General features: G+C 55.2%; 1 protein-coding gene across 11 annotated transcripts in view; it reads right to left on the bottom strand.

Annotated features, from left to right (window-relative positions):
- The window catches only part of STK40 (serine/threonine kinase 40), a 40,836-nt gene that overhangs the window by 12,464 nt on the left and 14,266 nt on the right, over positions 1 to 14,106 (bottom strand). For 8 of the 11 annotated variants that reach the window (XR_016387788.1, XM_089895985.1, XM_089895975.1 and 5 more), the window contains 5 exons: positions 9,035 to 9,154; positions 7,071 to 7,156; positions 6,612 to 6,755; positions 4,302 to 4,529; positions 3,459 to 3,511 (listed from right to left, as the gene is read on the bottom strand). Coding sequence is in view for 10 of the 11 variants with exons in the window: in XM_089895985.1 (XP_089752111.1) it covers positions 3,459 to 3,511; positions 4,302 to 4,529; positions 6,612 to 6,755; positions 7,071 to 7,156; positions 9,035 to 9,146 (623 nt within the window). In the remaining variant the exon portion in view is untranslated. Of the gene's footprint in view, positions 1 to 3,458; positions 3,512 to 4,301; positions 4,530 to 6,611; positions 6,756 to 7,070; positions 7,157 to 9,034; positions 9,155 to 14,106 lie in introns of those variants that run through there. The other 3 variants (XM_089895999.1, XM_089895954.1, XM_089895994.1) reach the window with 1 other exon arrangement.

Raw genomic sequence — 14,106 nt, 5'->3', positions numbered from 1 at the left:
CACGTGCCCGCGTGCTGGCCTTCCACTCCACCCTGCCAGCAGGACCTGCCAGCCCTCTGCCCGTGGGGCTCGAGAAAAGCTCGGCCGAGACTCTGCAGGGTGGGCGGCAGGGCCGGGTTGGAGCCTCTCCCACAGGAAACCGCACGGTCAGCTCCCAGCCCTCCCGAAGCCTGGCGATGCTCCCTGCCCACCACCATTGCCCCAGTCGGCGCGGCGCACAGATCCCCGGGAGTCCAGACCCCCCAAGCCGGTCCTGGCAGGAGGGGCAAGTGCAGCAGGGGTGCAAGGAGAGAGCTCCGCGTCAGGAGGGCCCGCTCAGTGAGTCACTCTTCAGCTATGGCCCTCTGGGCTACCACAGCGTGTCTGCTTTTCTAGGAACCGGGCATGCAACGTGCCCACGCGGAAAGAAAGGAGGACGGAGAAAGAACCCATAGCCAGCCTCAAAAGGGGATTTCAGATGGCAACCCTTGCCTTTATCCACAGCAGGGGAACTTGCTGTAGCAGCTGCCTTGCAAACCCTTCTCCCTGTTTCCCTCCCTGGGAGCGCTCTGTCCTGCTGGGAGCCTCCAGCTCATCTGCTGCCTCTCCAGCTGGACTTAGGGCCTGGCCTGATGGGCAGGAAGGGGCTGGAGCTCCTCCAGGTCCACCCTTGACTTCGCAAGGATGAAAGCGAGGCCCCAAGAGGGGAGTGGTGCGCGCGTGGACACATGGGAGCAGGCACTGGGCGGCCAGCGTGGGTCCCTGCAGCACACCCGGCGCCTTCCTAGCACCCGTGACTCAAGTGAGAGGCGGCCAGAACCTCTGTCTGCCCAAGACAGACAGGGGATTATATGGTTAAAGGATGTGCAGCCAAGACCCAGGGTCTGAATGAGGTGTGGGTGCTCTGCAACCCCAGGGAAACACACCCATGCGTGCACATGCACGCACACAGACACAGACACACACACGCATGGACACTCACGGAAGAGCTGCTATAGCTACACTGGCGTTACTCAAGAGACGTGTCACCTTCGGACTACATTCCCAGAACCTAGGGGGGCCTGGAGAATTGGGAGCCAGAAGCTAAGCCACCACAGAGACAAAGAGGCCTGGGGTGCTGGCCTGGTTAGCAGCGCAGGAGCCCCTGATGGTGCATGCCCGTAAGCACCCTCGGGATGCTCACTCAGAGCCAATGAATGGCTGCATGGAAGCCTGGGAGACCATGGGCTCTGCAGCCAGACGGACTTTGGGAACAGTGAGCCTGCAGCCCAGAGTGGGATGGTGACTGGCCCAACATCCCACGGAAGGCCAGGACCTGAGTCTCCCGACATGAAGACAATACGCTCTCAGGGCCAGGATGGTCTGCACTTTCCGACACCTCCTCTCCTTGTGCAGTTCAGAGCTGGGGCTGGGGTGCCTCGGGACCTGGCCACTGGCATCCTCGTCGGCCACTCACCACACAGCAGGCCTCATCTCCCGAGGGAGCGAGCATACAGGCCCTGCAGGCCCGGCTGGCTAGCACAGGGTGCGCTTATGAGGGGCAGTCTCTGCAGGAAGGCATAATCATCTCTGCTTTCACAGATGAGGACACGGAAGCTCAGAGGAGTGCTTGGTACCACAGCAGCTTCTCAACACATGAATGGCTTAATCAACAGGTGAATAATCAAAGGAACGAGTGCTCACGGTCTCAAGGGTAATTAAAAGGCAGTGCTGTGCTGTGAGCCAGGTCTGACCCCCAGGGCCCACTCTTCCCTGGCTTTCTTAACTCTCTCCCGGCTGGTCAGGGGTTCAAGCAGCCCTGGAACTCCTGTTTCTTTCCCTCCTCCCCATGCAGCACGACAGGACCAGGTTTTAACCACTTCACTTTTCTCAAGCAGGCAAATCTTTTTTTTTTTTTCTTTTTTTTTTGCGGTACGTGGGCCTCTCACCGCTGCGGCCCCTCCCGCCGCGGAGCACAGGCTCCGGACGCGCAGGCCCAGCGGCCACGGCTCACGGGCCCAGCAGCTCCGCGGCACGTGGGATCCTCCTGGACCGGGGCACGAACCCACGCCCCCCGCATCGGTAGGTGAACTCCCAACCACTGCGCCACCAGGGAAGCCCCAAGCAGGCAAATCTTTACTCATCCTTCACGAACTGACTGAGATGGCCAGAGTCTCTGCCCGCTCCGTCCTCTGCACATTGGCCCTCATACAGTGATAGCTGCCCTCCAGTCGCCCCCAGGTGGCAAGCTCTGGGAGACTGTCTGCAGCACCAGTGCCGGGTGGGGCTGGGGACGTGCCGAGTGCTGAGGGGCAGCAGCATCTTCCCAATGGCATCTTGGGCTGGCACTGCAGGGTCGGGTGCCCCATGCCCCTCCCCAGAGCTCCTTTTCCTGTGACCAGTGTGGCTCTGGCCACTTCTCAGGGATAGTGGGCCCAGGCCCCTCCAGGGCGGGCAACCACGTTATGGAATAAATCCCCCACCACACCACTTCTGCCATGAGGCGTGTGCTGCCTGCCATTTGCAAGCCCTCCGACCCACTTTCACACCGGGAGGTGAGAGAGGGGTGAGGGTGAGAGGCCCAGGGAGAGCGGGTGGGAGGTGTGCCCTTCCCGGCCCTGCATTGCTAGGATCTTGGTGACACACAGGGTGGGCTCTCCTCCCATCGGTCCTGGGACCCTGCATGGTTGGTGTCCCTCTACCACTGCCCCAGATCACTCAGAAGGGGCCCAGACCCTCTGCCTGAGTGGGGTGACAGCCTGAGGCAGGAGCCTCATGTGATCTCCCTCTGCCGCTGGCTCACCGAGGATGCTGGGGTGAGCCGCCCAGATCCCCTCCAATATCGAGGTGCTCTCTCCCTGCTCCTGGGAATGTTGGCTTCTGACCACTCACAGCTGTGTCCTTTTCCAGGAAGTCCTCTCAGCCTTGTGCAAAGCTATGCCCCCGGGAGCAGCCTGCATTCAGTGGCTGGTCACAGTCGGGATACAGGGCCACACGGACTTGATTTGGGGCATCTGAGGGGCCACCTGGCTTTCCAGGCTGAGGCCCCGTCGTGACTGCCCAGAGTTTAGCTTCTCCCTCAGCCCAATCCTGCCCCCTTCTCCCTGAGAGCGCGCCTCAGTAAACTTCCTGCACGTACATCTCAGAGTCCATTTCCTGGGAACCTGACCCACAACAAAGCCTGTTTTGCTCATCTGTCATTCTGTCACCTATTGGTCTATTTTTTACAGTCATTTACTGTGCACCCACTGGGTATGACAAATGAATGGACCAGGGGGACTGCTGAAGTCCTTCCCAGAGCTCCCTTTCTGTGGACTTTAAGGCTCCCCTTCTTAGCAATCACCATATTCCCATGTGGCAAAAGAGAGAAGCAAGCATCCCATCCCCCGGCCCCATGAGTCAGAATCCCCATGGGGACGCTGCAGGGCTCTGGGTAGTTGCAGCACGTAGCCTGTCCCAACCCCGAGGTTACGTCATGAAAGAAGAAAAGCGAAGCTTACCTCTTATTGAGCACCATGTTCCCAAGCTTCAGGTCTCTGTGCACAATGTTTTTCTGGAAAACAACAGGCACATGGTCTGCACTGTGAAGATGAGAGCCAGGGTCGGCCCAGCCTGTAAGAGGTGGGCTCTCCAGGTGTCGGGGAAGACATGTCTCTTTAGGCTTGGGCCTTGACTTGCAAGCCACAGACAGATCCGGACCACTTAGGGCCTCGTTAACCACGCGGACGAACTGGGTAACGTGCGAGCCCAGGCAGTCTCTGTCCCACACAGGGTGTTTACCCCAGCTCTTTCTCCCCTTAGGGCAGCAGCCAATGGAGAAAACCACTCCTCTCTCTGCCTCTACCAAACATCCCACCAAAAAACCAAGAACCAAAAAAGCAACCAAAAAATCCCAAGCACCTGCCTAGATCTGGGGTCAGAGATGAATTCTCATGGTTCTGATGACCAAGTACTGCAGGCTCGGCCCACAGAAGCTGTGTGTCTGGAGGAGGCCCAGGCTCTCCTAACCTGTGCCTCGGGGTTCCCGACACCCCCAGCGCTAGGAAGAGCTCAGAGACAGGCTGTGGCTGCACCCAGTGGGTAGCTCCCACTTAGCCTCTTGACTGCTGGGGCATTTCTGCGCGGGGCTCTGCTGGGCTGCCCGCACCTCCCCAGGGCCGTGGGCTGAGGTCTGTAGCACCGTGTCCTCAGGTGTGCGTGTCATCCGGCCACTTTCCTTCTGGATGTTCCCAGCTGCAAAGCACACCTGGGTGAGGGTGGGACAGAGCTGCTTCCGCTGAGCAGTAGCAAGAAGGGCGGCTTTCCATGGAGAGAAGGTGGGAGCCGCAGGGGCAGAGCCTCACCTGGTGCAGGGCCTCCACCACGCGCACCACGTCGTAGAAGATGACCACGGTCTCCCGCTCGCTGAGCCTCTTCTCCTTGATGACGTAGTGCTGCAGGTTGATCAGGTCGGCGGTCTTGTCGCTGAAGTCGTGTGCGCAGAGGCAGTCGAGGACGAGGCAGATGCGCTTCTTCATTTTCTTAACCATTCGGCTGGATTCTGCGTCCTCAACAATTTCACAGGTGCGGTCCTGGGAGGAAGGGGGCAGACCAGGGCTTGGCTGGGGGCCCGCCAGGGCCAGGGGCTTGGGGCTCTCTTCTGGAGCCTGGAACAAGACTGCATGTGTGAGAGCGGCAGAGGCCTGAGATCTGGGGAGCATGGCCCATGGGCCGCTCAGCACTGCCCTGCTTCCCCCGTGCCAGGCCCAGCCAGTGGCTCAGGTTGAAGCAGCTCAGGTTCAGACTTCATGCTTTGATCCTACTGCAAAGCGTTTGGATCAGGGCTGGGCACTGAAAGCCAAAGGGCCCTCTGAGCTCAGTGTGCAGGCAGCACACTCAGGGCTCCGGGGCATCCTCCCCTCCTGGCACTCCCAGGGATTCTGGCAATGACCGATGTAAACGTCCTTCCAGGTGTCCAAGACGGGGGAAGCTAAGTGTTGTGTGCGTCCAAGACAACTGCTGCGTCACGGGCACGCAGGACTTCTGGGCAGCTGTGTAATGGTGGTTAAGAGTACGGCTCTGGCCCCTGACGGCTGAGTTCAGGCCCTGGCTCCACCTTGTCCTAGCTGCGGGACCTGGGGCGGCTCACCTAAGCTCTCCAACCCGGGTTCCTTGTGTGTGAAAGGGAGCCAGCAACCCCTACCTCACAGGTTGCTGAGAGAAAAGACAACCATGACAAGTGCTTAGTAAGCACCTGGACTCGGTATCGGTAAGCCAGGGCTCGGTAAGCGGGCACCACTACCAACCCCAAGGTTGGCAGTTCTGGACCCATTTTCCTTGCTGAAAAGGTATTTATTTCGAGTAAGAGAAAACACAGGTGCAACATGAGGACTTTGATCCTCCCAGCTTGAGGAGGCCCTTGGTGCCAGCCCCAGCAGACTGGGGGACTCCCGGGGACTGAACGCCACATTTCTCCTCAAGAGCAGGGTCATACCTCTCATCCTTTCTTCCCCAGAGGCCCAGCACAGTGCCTGGCACACAGAGGACTCTAATCGCTCCGGTTCTCTTACCCAAAATGATATACACCAGGGCCGAGCTCTGGAAGCTACCAGAGATGAAATACTAAGAAATCATAATCACCCCAGATTTGATTTCATGTTTAAGGGACACTCTAAATTTCAGAGGTGCCTCTCATTGCACATCTAAGAATAAAGACCTCGGTGGGATCTATGTGTGGGACTGGGAGGCATTTTCCCCTTATTTTCCCTCAAGAAACCAAGCTGACAAGGAGTTCTTATTGCCTGATATAACAGCGGTGATGAGCACGTATGTCCCGGGACAGCTCGGTGCTTTATACCCTCTCATTCATCTTCCCACCACCATACATGGTAGGCACGGTTATCATTGTTCTCATTTTGCACATGAGGAATCTGAGGCTTAGGAAGTGACTTGTTCGAGGTCACACCACCTGAATCCAGGACTGCCCGCTCCAAAACCTGTGCGCCCTCCCTGACACCAGGCTGCCTCTAGCGTACCAGATCCATCCAAGCATGAGTGGGCCTGGCCAGCGCATCTGGCTGAGGGCGGTGCAGAAGCTCCACGGGGGCCTCAGCAGGAACCCTCCCCCACCCTCCAGCATTCTGAACCTGGTTCTTCATTTCTGGAGACGCAATTTCAGTTCTGCCCTGGGGAGAGCTCTTTTCAGAGTACCAGTCGCCAATCAGCACCTTTCCTAACGGACCTGGAACATCTGAGTATGGGGTTCAGGGACCCTTGCCAGAGAAGCTGAAACGCCTGGGCAGGCAGAAGGACTGGTACCAAAGGCAACTGTGGAGATCCACAGTGCCCCGGCGCCCATCCTTCCTCATTGCCCTCCCTTCCACCCTGGCCTGGCTGATTCCTGACAACACAGCTAGAAAGAGCCCGTGTCTTTAAATAACTTCATACTTTCCTCTTTTCTTGGAAAAGCGGCTCTTCAAAGAAAGCCTGCAGGCTGCAAACCGGGTGCATTCCCGCTAGGCTGCCACCATCAGAGCAGGAGCTCGCTGGCCCAGCCAGACCTCCAGGCCACCTGCCAGGAAGTCCCGCTGCTCCGCATGCAGGAAGACTGGGGGGTCCTGTGATGTGGCCCCAGCAGTGCCAGCCGGGGTGGGGACGGGAGAGGTGCCACTCACCTGGAAGAGCCCGTGGTGGTGAACCACCCCATCCTGCGTGTGGAGGAGGGAGAGCAGGGAGTACTCGGTGTGCAACAGCATCTTGCCTTGCCTCTCCTCTTGGCTTTCTATTCCTTGGTCGCCCCTCTCCTCAAGTGTAAGGATCTTTAGGAAGGCACACACACAAAAACAAAACCCCACAACCCTTACTTTTCCAAGCAGAGTGACTAGAACAGGAGGAGCAGGGTTTCACATCCTCCCACGCAACCCTGGCACACGCACACCCACACGTGCGTGGACGAAGTGAAACGGTCTTTCCCAATGTGACAGCAAAATGACATAAGCACAGACAGAGCTCCCCGGGAAGAAGTGCACTGCTCTTGTTCACAAGTGGTGCAGAAGAAGGTGCGAGGAGGGAGAAGCCGGGCTGGTAGAATGTCCCGGGGGTCCCCAGCCCCTCACGCCTGGTGCCTCACTTACCTTCAGCTGATAGAAGTCATCCGTGCCATCTTTCCTCGCCAAACACTGCACGATGCTTGGCACTGGTGAGTTGCCCAGACGGGGACCTATGGCACAGACAGCCGCTGGCTTACTTCTCAGTAGCCTTGTCTACCATGGCACCGTGGGGCACTGTGCTACCACGTGGGCTTTTGGCTGGATCTTCTCTCCTGGAGGGCACCACGTTCACATCCACTGAACTCACGGTCTCCCCTCCAAAACTGGAGCAGTATGTGTGCATCCGCCTGAGTACACCTGGCTTTTACAGGCACGTTTCTCAAGAGGGGCTCTCAACACGGGGTGCATGCTGGAATCTCCGAGGAGTAAGTGTTAAAGCAGAGATCCCAGCTGCAACCTGGGCCCTCTGAATCAGCAACTCCAGGGTGAGGAGCCAGGAAACTGTCCCTTTAACAGGTTCCCCTGGCGGTCTGATATGGCCACGTATCAGCTTTGGGGAACTTCTGTACTTTTAGAGATGTGCACGGCTTGATGTCCTGTGACAGCACCCGGAGCTTTCAGAGCATAAATCAGGTAACGTCACAGTGTCAGTGCACTGCTAAAAAACCTTAACAGCACTCCACTGCTTTTAATATGCAATCAAAATTCCTTTTTTTGGCCTCCAAGGTCTTGCATGATTTGGTTCCTGTCCAGCTTTCAACTGATCACGTTTCCCCACCCCTCCTCACCATACTCCAGCTATGCTGGACTCTTCATTCCTGAGATGTTAAGCCCTTCCCTGCTTCTGGGCCTTTGCACCTGCTGTTCCTTCTGTCTGGAATGCTTTTCCCCTGCTTTTCACATGGCTGCTCCTTCTTATCCTTGGCTGTCAGAGCAACTGTCACTTCCTCATACAGAACCTTCCTTGTCTACACTCTCTCTAGACCCTTCTTCCTCTCACACCATCTTGTTTACTTCCTTCAAGGCCCTTACCCCTCCCCCCGACCCCCATGATGATCTCGTGTGTTGTTTACTCTCGGTTTCTTTTTCTAACTAGAATGTTAAGTTCCGTGAGGGCAGGAACTTGTCTTTTTTTTTTTTTTTTAACTTAATGGTCTTTATTTTTAGCTTTAGAGTGTGTCTCTCTGTGTCTCCAACCAACTGTCCCGCCCAATGCCCAATTCTTCTTTTTGGCCGCACCCTGCAGCATGCAGGATTTTAGTTCCCCAACCAGGGATCAAACCCGCGCCCCCTGAAGTGGAAGCGTGGAGCCCCAACCACTGGACCGCCAGGAAGCTCCCCAGGAACTTGTCTGTCTTAATCCCTGCTGCGTCCCTGACAAAGAGCACAGGCCCGGCAGGTAGCAGGCTCCATGCACTGTTTGCTGAGGGACTGGAACTGGAACTATCCTGTACTCCTAAGTCCAAGACGCTGTCCCAAAGCAAAAGCCACACCCAGTCTCTGGCTGCTAGGAGAGCTGGGGTCCTCAGAGCCCAAAGCACCTGCAACCCTACACATGCAGTCTAGACTTGCTGGGCTTCGAACTTCATGCAGAAAGGCCCCGCTGCTCCTCCAGACCACTGGGAACACCCAGTTCTACAGGATTTCGGGGCCAAATCTGTAAGAAGTTTGCAGCTGTACCAAACACTTTGTGAACTCCGTTGTGCCCTCCAAGAATGGTCAAAGAAGTGCCTGGCATGATGTGCCTTGGGTTCTAAGGCAGCTTGTCTGCTTCCTGTGGGTGATGTCCTGGGGCCACACATAGGATCCTCTGGGGGAAGAGGCAGTCTATCTCTCAGCTGACACTAATCTAAGGCTGGGGCGGCTACAACAGAAACGACAACTCTTGGTGCAGAGCGACCTTCCCCTCTCATCAACAGACTCCATTTAAAGTGGCCGAGGGCTGGTCAGGCTCCCACGCTGGGGTGTTCGAGGCGCTGCACCCTGCGTGTCTGCAGGTCACACTGTACTGCCCCGGCACCCCACTCACCCGGCCGTCAGAGGCTTACCCAGGATGAACGGTCCAGCTCTCTTTGCATTATTTCCAGAAATCCCACTTCCTAGAGCCTTCGCCCTGGCCGACGTTTCCCCAGCTCCTCTGTCTGATGCTCTCCGCTTCATTCTCAGCTCTAGACAAGACAGAAAAGAGCCTTCTCACTGAGCAAGTCAGCGAGTTTCCTTACGCTAACCCAGCCTGCGAGTCTGACTTGAGGACGCATCACACAGCTGCCGCTGCCACCTCCTCCCCGTCCCAGAGGAGCGTGGAAGGTTCTCGATAGCAAAGGACCACGGCTCCTTTACTGGGGATTAATTAGGGGCTCAAGCTGGATGCACTGGCTACAGAGGTGGGCAGCTGGCCCACCTCAAAGGGACCAGCCAAATGCAGACAGAAGGACACAGAGTTTTGTGCAGGTGCCAACTGGGGTCCCCTGAGACAGACAGCTGGCCCTGGAGCGACTGTTCCCAAAGTGAGGCCTTCTCCCCAAATACCCCTTTCCCCTAAAAGGAAAGGGGACACAGGAGCCAGATTCGAGAAGACGTTAACCTCTAGACCTGGATTTAAACAAAACAAAAAGAAGCTGCTCCTTTCAGCTCTCTACAGTTCACACCTCGGGAAGGCAGTGTGCTGGAGGTGGGGCGAGGAAAGACACGTACACAGAGGAGCTCCACACACGAAGGGCAGAGGGTCATAGGGACGCCCGGGGAAGGCCAGCTGCCCAATCCCAAGGCCTCTGGCCCACAGTGGGTGCAGGGGCTCAGGGAAAACTTCCCTGAGGAGGTGATACTGGAGTGGGCCAGGCAACAGGCAAGGTCATTCCAGGCAGAGGGGCCTGGGTGAGCAAACGTACGTAGTAAGAAACGGCACGTAAGCAACTAACTCCAAGTAGTCTGTGTCGCTGGAGTGTACAGGGAGTGGTGATAGGTGACCCACAGAGGGGAGCAAAGGCCAGATCTAGGGGACCTGATGGCCACGTTAGGAGTGTAGACTTTACCCTTGCACAGGGGGCTTGGGAACACTGAACCCTAAGCTTCTATAATTTTTTCTTTTTATAAAAGTAATTGGCATTTCCTGCAGAAGCATTAGAAAATACAGACATGCAAAAGTAAGCAAATAAGGTACCCATAATCTTAATATTCAAGCAGACTTTCCTGTGTGTTTGTGTGTGTGTGTGTGTGTGTGTGTGTGTGTATGCTTAGTTCTCATTGTTACAAAAATTCAGACGACGCTATGATACCATTTCCAAGCCTCCTTTTCTCCCACCTAAAATATATTATGAGGGTGAATTTTATGGTATGTGAAACATATCTCAATAAAGCCGTAAAAAAACAAAACGAAAAAAGCATTCTTAACGTCCTTGCACGACAATATTCTTTTGTAGCGTCACTTGAAATAGCTAGTCTCCTTGGTAAGAATATAGCATGATTTATCAGACCACACCCCTATTCATGGACATCGAGATTCTTCCCACTTTTTATATTTTTTATTAGCAGTTATGCACACACATCTTGGCACACCTGCCTCTCTCCCTCAGGATAAACTCCAAGAAATGGAACTACAGGGTCAAATGGGGCACACATTTTTAAAGGTGTGTGACATACACTGCCAGGTTGCTCTCAGGAAGGCTGTGCCAATTTATATATTGATACCATCAGCAGTGTGGGAGAGTAAGTCCCAGAACCTGCACCAGGAATGAGTATTTTTAAAAGCTGCTGATTTGATGAGTAATAAAAAGTATATCGTTGTTTAATTTCGTAATTCCTTAATTATTCATGAAGCTGGGCTTGTTTTACATGCTTACTAGCTATATGTATTATTTCTTTTATGAATTTCCAGTTCACATTCTTTTTCTATTTTTTTTACTGCTTTGTGTGTATTAGTCTTAGTGATTTTTTAGGAGCTCTTTATATATTAAGGCTATAACTGACATAGGATGTAGCTTTTCTTAATCTTTTAACTTTTTTTTAATTAAAAAAGACTAAATGTCTATGTAGTCAAATAGTCTTCTTTTCCTTTAGTTTGTTTTTGCTCTTATGCCTAGAAGGTGCCCCTACTCTGATAACAGGTGCGTATTCACTAGTTAGCTTATAACTTCATATGCTGCCATTCTGGCCCTTATTCTAAACCCCAGGAGACTGACTCCATGCAGTGAACTGGAAACTAGGAGAGATGGCCTGATGCCCTTCTAGTCCAATCTACCAGGTTTGACTCCCATCAAGCCCTAATTTGTCTTCAGAGCTGTGCCACCGAGGAGCAGACCCATGATTTCATCCTGAGAGTAACTAGGATCAGGTAACTCAGTAGGCCCTGACAGTCCCCAGACAGAGCAGAAGCCATGGTTAGGCTCAGCTGTGACTTCTGCCAAAGAGGCTCATGCTGGAAGTAGATTCAGTCATTCACACAAAAGCAGGGAAGAACACAACTGTTTCTAGAAAAATCCTAAAAAGCTCAGCAGTAATGTGTCTAGAACAGTGCTTCCACTCTTTGCCTGGCTAACTTCTACACATCCTCCTCAATGTGAATGTCACTTCCTCAGAGAAGCCTTCTTGACATTCCCAACACCAACGGGTCACAGTCCCACTCGGTACCCTGTAATTTTCATTCATAGCACTTTCCATATTTTGTGATTATGTATTTATTTGTGTGCTTATATGCTTAATGTCCTTTCCCCACTAGTAGACTAAAAATCCCTCAGAACTAGAAAAAAAGAAAAAAAATTACATAAAACCATTACCCCCAGTGCCTGGCCCAGCAGATACTCTATGAATGGCTGGACGCCTTCCCTCCAGTTGCTGATGGTTCCTATTGGGTCAGCAGCCCTGTGCTGCAGCTGCCCTGCCCTGGTAGATGAGTTGGTTTCATTACCATTCTGGTGCTGTTCTCTACCTTCCCTGGAGCGCTAAGACTCCTCTCTCTTCCCGGTTCCTAGGACAGCACCACGTGGTGTCACCGTACCTGTGCAGACGCTGCCTAGGTGCCCACGCACAGGCATGGTCTAGACAGCAGTTTGCCGGGAGCAGCTGCAGCACAGACAGTGAGGGGGCTCAGCCTGACCCCACCCACCCCACTAAGGATTCAACTCAAGCAAATGGCATGGGAGTTGCTCCAAAATGTAGGCAGACAGAAGGATGAGAGCAGATGGGCAGGGAGAGGGAAAAGATGCTGGCAGGCGAAGTGGCAGCAAGGCTGTTTCCCTTCCTGAACATCCCTTCACGCTGGTGAAGGCGATGCAAGCAGTGTGAGGAGGCAGTTCTGAGCAACTGGAAGCTGCTGTGGGCTCGCGGGTGGGATGAGCAAAGACAAGCCCCTCCTGTCCCCCCAAATCATCCTGATGTGTCCCCCTCCAGAGACACACCTTCAAATGGCCCATAGATGCTCCCACAGGGAGGCTGCTCTGAGGGATCCTGGCTTCCCAGTGAGATCTGTGATGTGGAAGCTCTGGCTACCCTGGTTTCAGAAGGGCTTGGGGCCAGGCCCCTCCAGGGATGCTGGTCCTCGGGCTGGGGTGAAGGGCCCTGGCCCAGCCTGGCTAAGGGGGAGCCATCTGCCTGGTGTCTCCTGGGCCCACAGCTCAGCTTGCCAGGAACTCAGCAAGCCTGGTTTAGAAGTCTCTGGAACTTTAAATCCGGCTACTATTCCACGTGCTGTCCTCCCAAGTCAACGCCAGTTTCTTTAGAACCTGGATTCAACAGGAGGCTCAGTGAGGCAACAATGGGTGTGAGGGGTGAGGCCAGGAGGGAGGCATGCCTGCCCGCAGGCTGCGCTCCTCCACCCTGCAAGCAGGAGATTCCCTTTGCTTGGCCCAACCTGGGGAGCAAGTTGTGGGCCTCTGCTCTGTGTCCACCATCACAGCATGCCCAGAGGAGAGGATGCCGGCCCTACCCTGTCAGTTTGCTGTTAAGGTCATCCTGCCCAAAGCGGCTGGGCGATGTGAGCCCAGCTCTCCCAGAAGGAAACGAAGGCGGGGCCATCAGCACCACATAAGGTTCTACGGCCCATCGTGCCCAGTCCAGTGCTGTAGTGTGACAGGGTACAGGACAGTTGGGCAGGGCAGAGCCGGGCAGGGCACCCTATAGCAGGGCATGGTTCAATATGGTAGACATACCACCAACCGCCAAAGGAGGTGGGCTGCAAAGAGAGAGGGTACCGAGGCGTGCCCGGCTCAGTCTGAAAGCCTGGCTGTAGCCTGAATGAACGCTCAGTCTGAAGCCTGGTCAAGGCAGGGAGGGGCCCACTACTCGCACCCAGAAGCATGCCCACAGGCCTCCACACAGGAGGAGACGCGCGGGCCCAGGCGGCGGACACTCACAAGCGCAGAGCCAGCGTGAGCCCCCAGCCCCCAAACACGAGGGGCAGCATGGGGTCTGCACACACGCGCAGAGAGTTCTGCACTCATTCTCGCTGTAGGCTTCTTGCTGCAACCTGGGGGTTCCTGGAGAGATGGGTGACCTTGCAAACCGAACAAGTGCAGGCAGAGTGCAAGGGCGGTCCCCGCAAGGAGCAAGCAGCAGACCCTGGCCCGGTGCGCTACTTCTGTGTATGTGTGTGATAACACCACAGCTGGTAGCCACGATTTGTCAGCAGCTTCTAATGCCTGCTAGGAGCCTAAGGACTTGTCTACACTGCAGGGTCAGGCTGAGCCGACGGTGTCAGGATTCAAGCTGTCCCTGTCAGCAGTCCCTATCCCCACCCCCATGTTTCCTGGCTCTGTGAAAACAAAACAAGTAAAAAAGGTCCTGAGCTGTGTAGGCCTCTGTCTTCTGGACTTTATCTCTGGTAGTGTCTACCGAAGGCAGGGACCTCGCCCCTCTGTCCAGCCCACCTGGCACGCGGAAATGAGCACAGATGCTCCCACCCATCCCTGGCCTCAGTCCTATCTGCCACACAGGAGTTAAGGGTCTGTGTGGCCAGACCCGCACCAGGCCCCAAGAGGGAGGTAGAAAGGGGTCTCTGTCCACAGGACACTCAGGCAGCAGAACAATGTGGTCAGAGCAATGCGTCTCGGTCTTTCCCATGCCACAGGACAGACAGAAACATCTGTACAGCACTTGGGGGTGAAAGGCCTGGGGACACCAGCTGTCC

This window comes from Delphinapterus leucas, chromosome 1 (assembly GCF_059928025.1).
Source record: "Delphinapterus leucas isolate spDelLeu-1000000601 "Yukka" chromosome 1, BTC_Dleu_Yukka2, whole genome shotgun sequence".
NCBI lineage: Eukaryota > Metazoa > Chordata > Mammalia > Artiodactyla > Monodontidae > Delphinapterus > Delphinapterus leucas.
The sequence above is the reverse complement of the archived record's forward strand: the minus strand, read 5'-3'. Positions and strand labels throughout refer to the sequence as shown.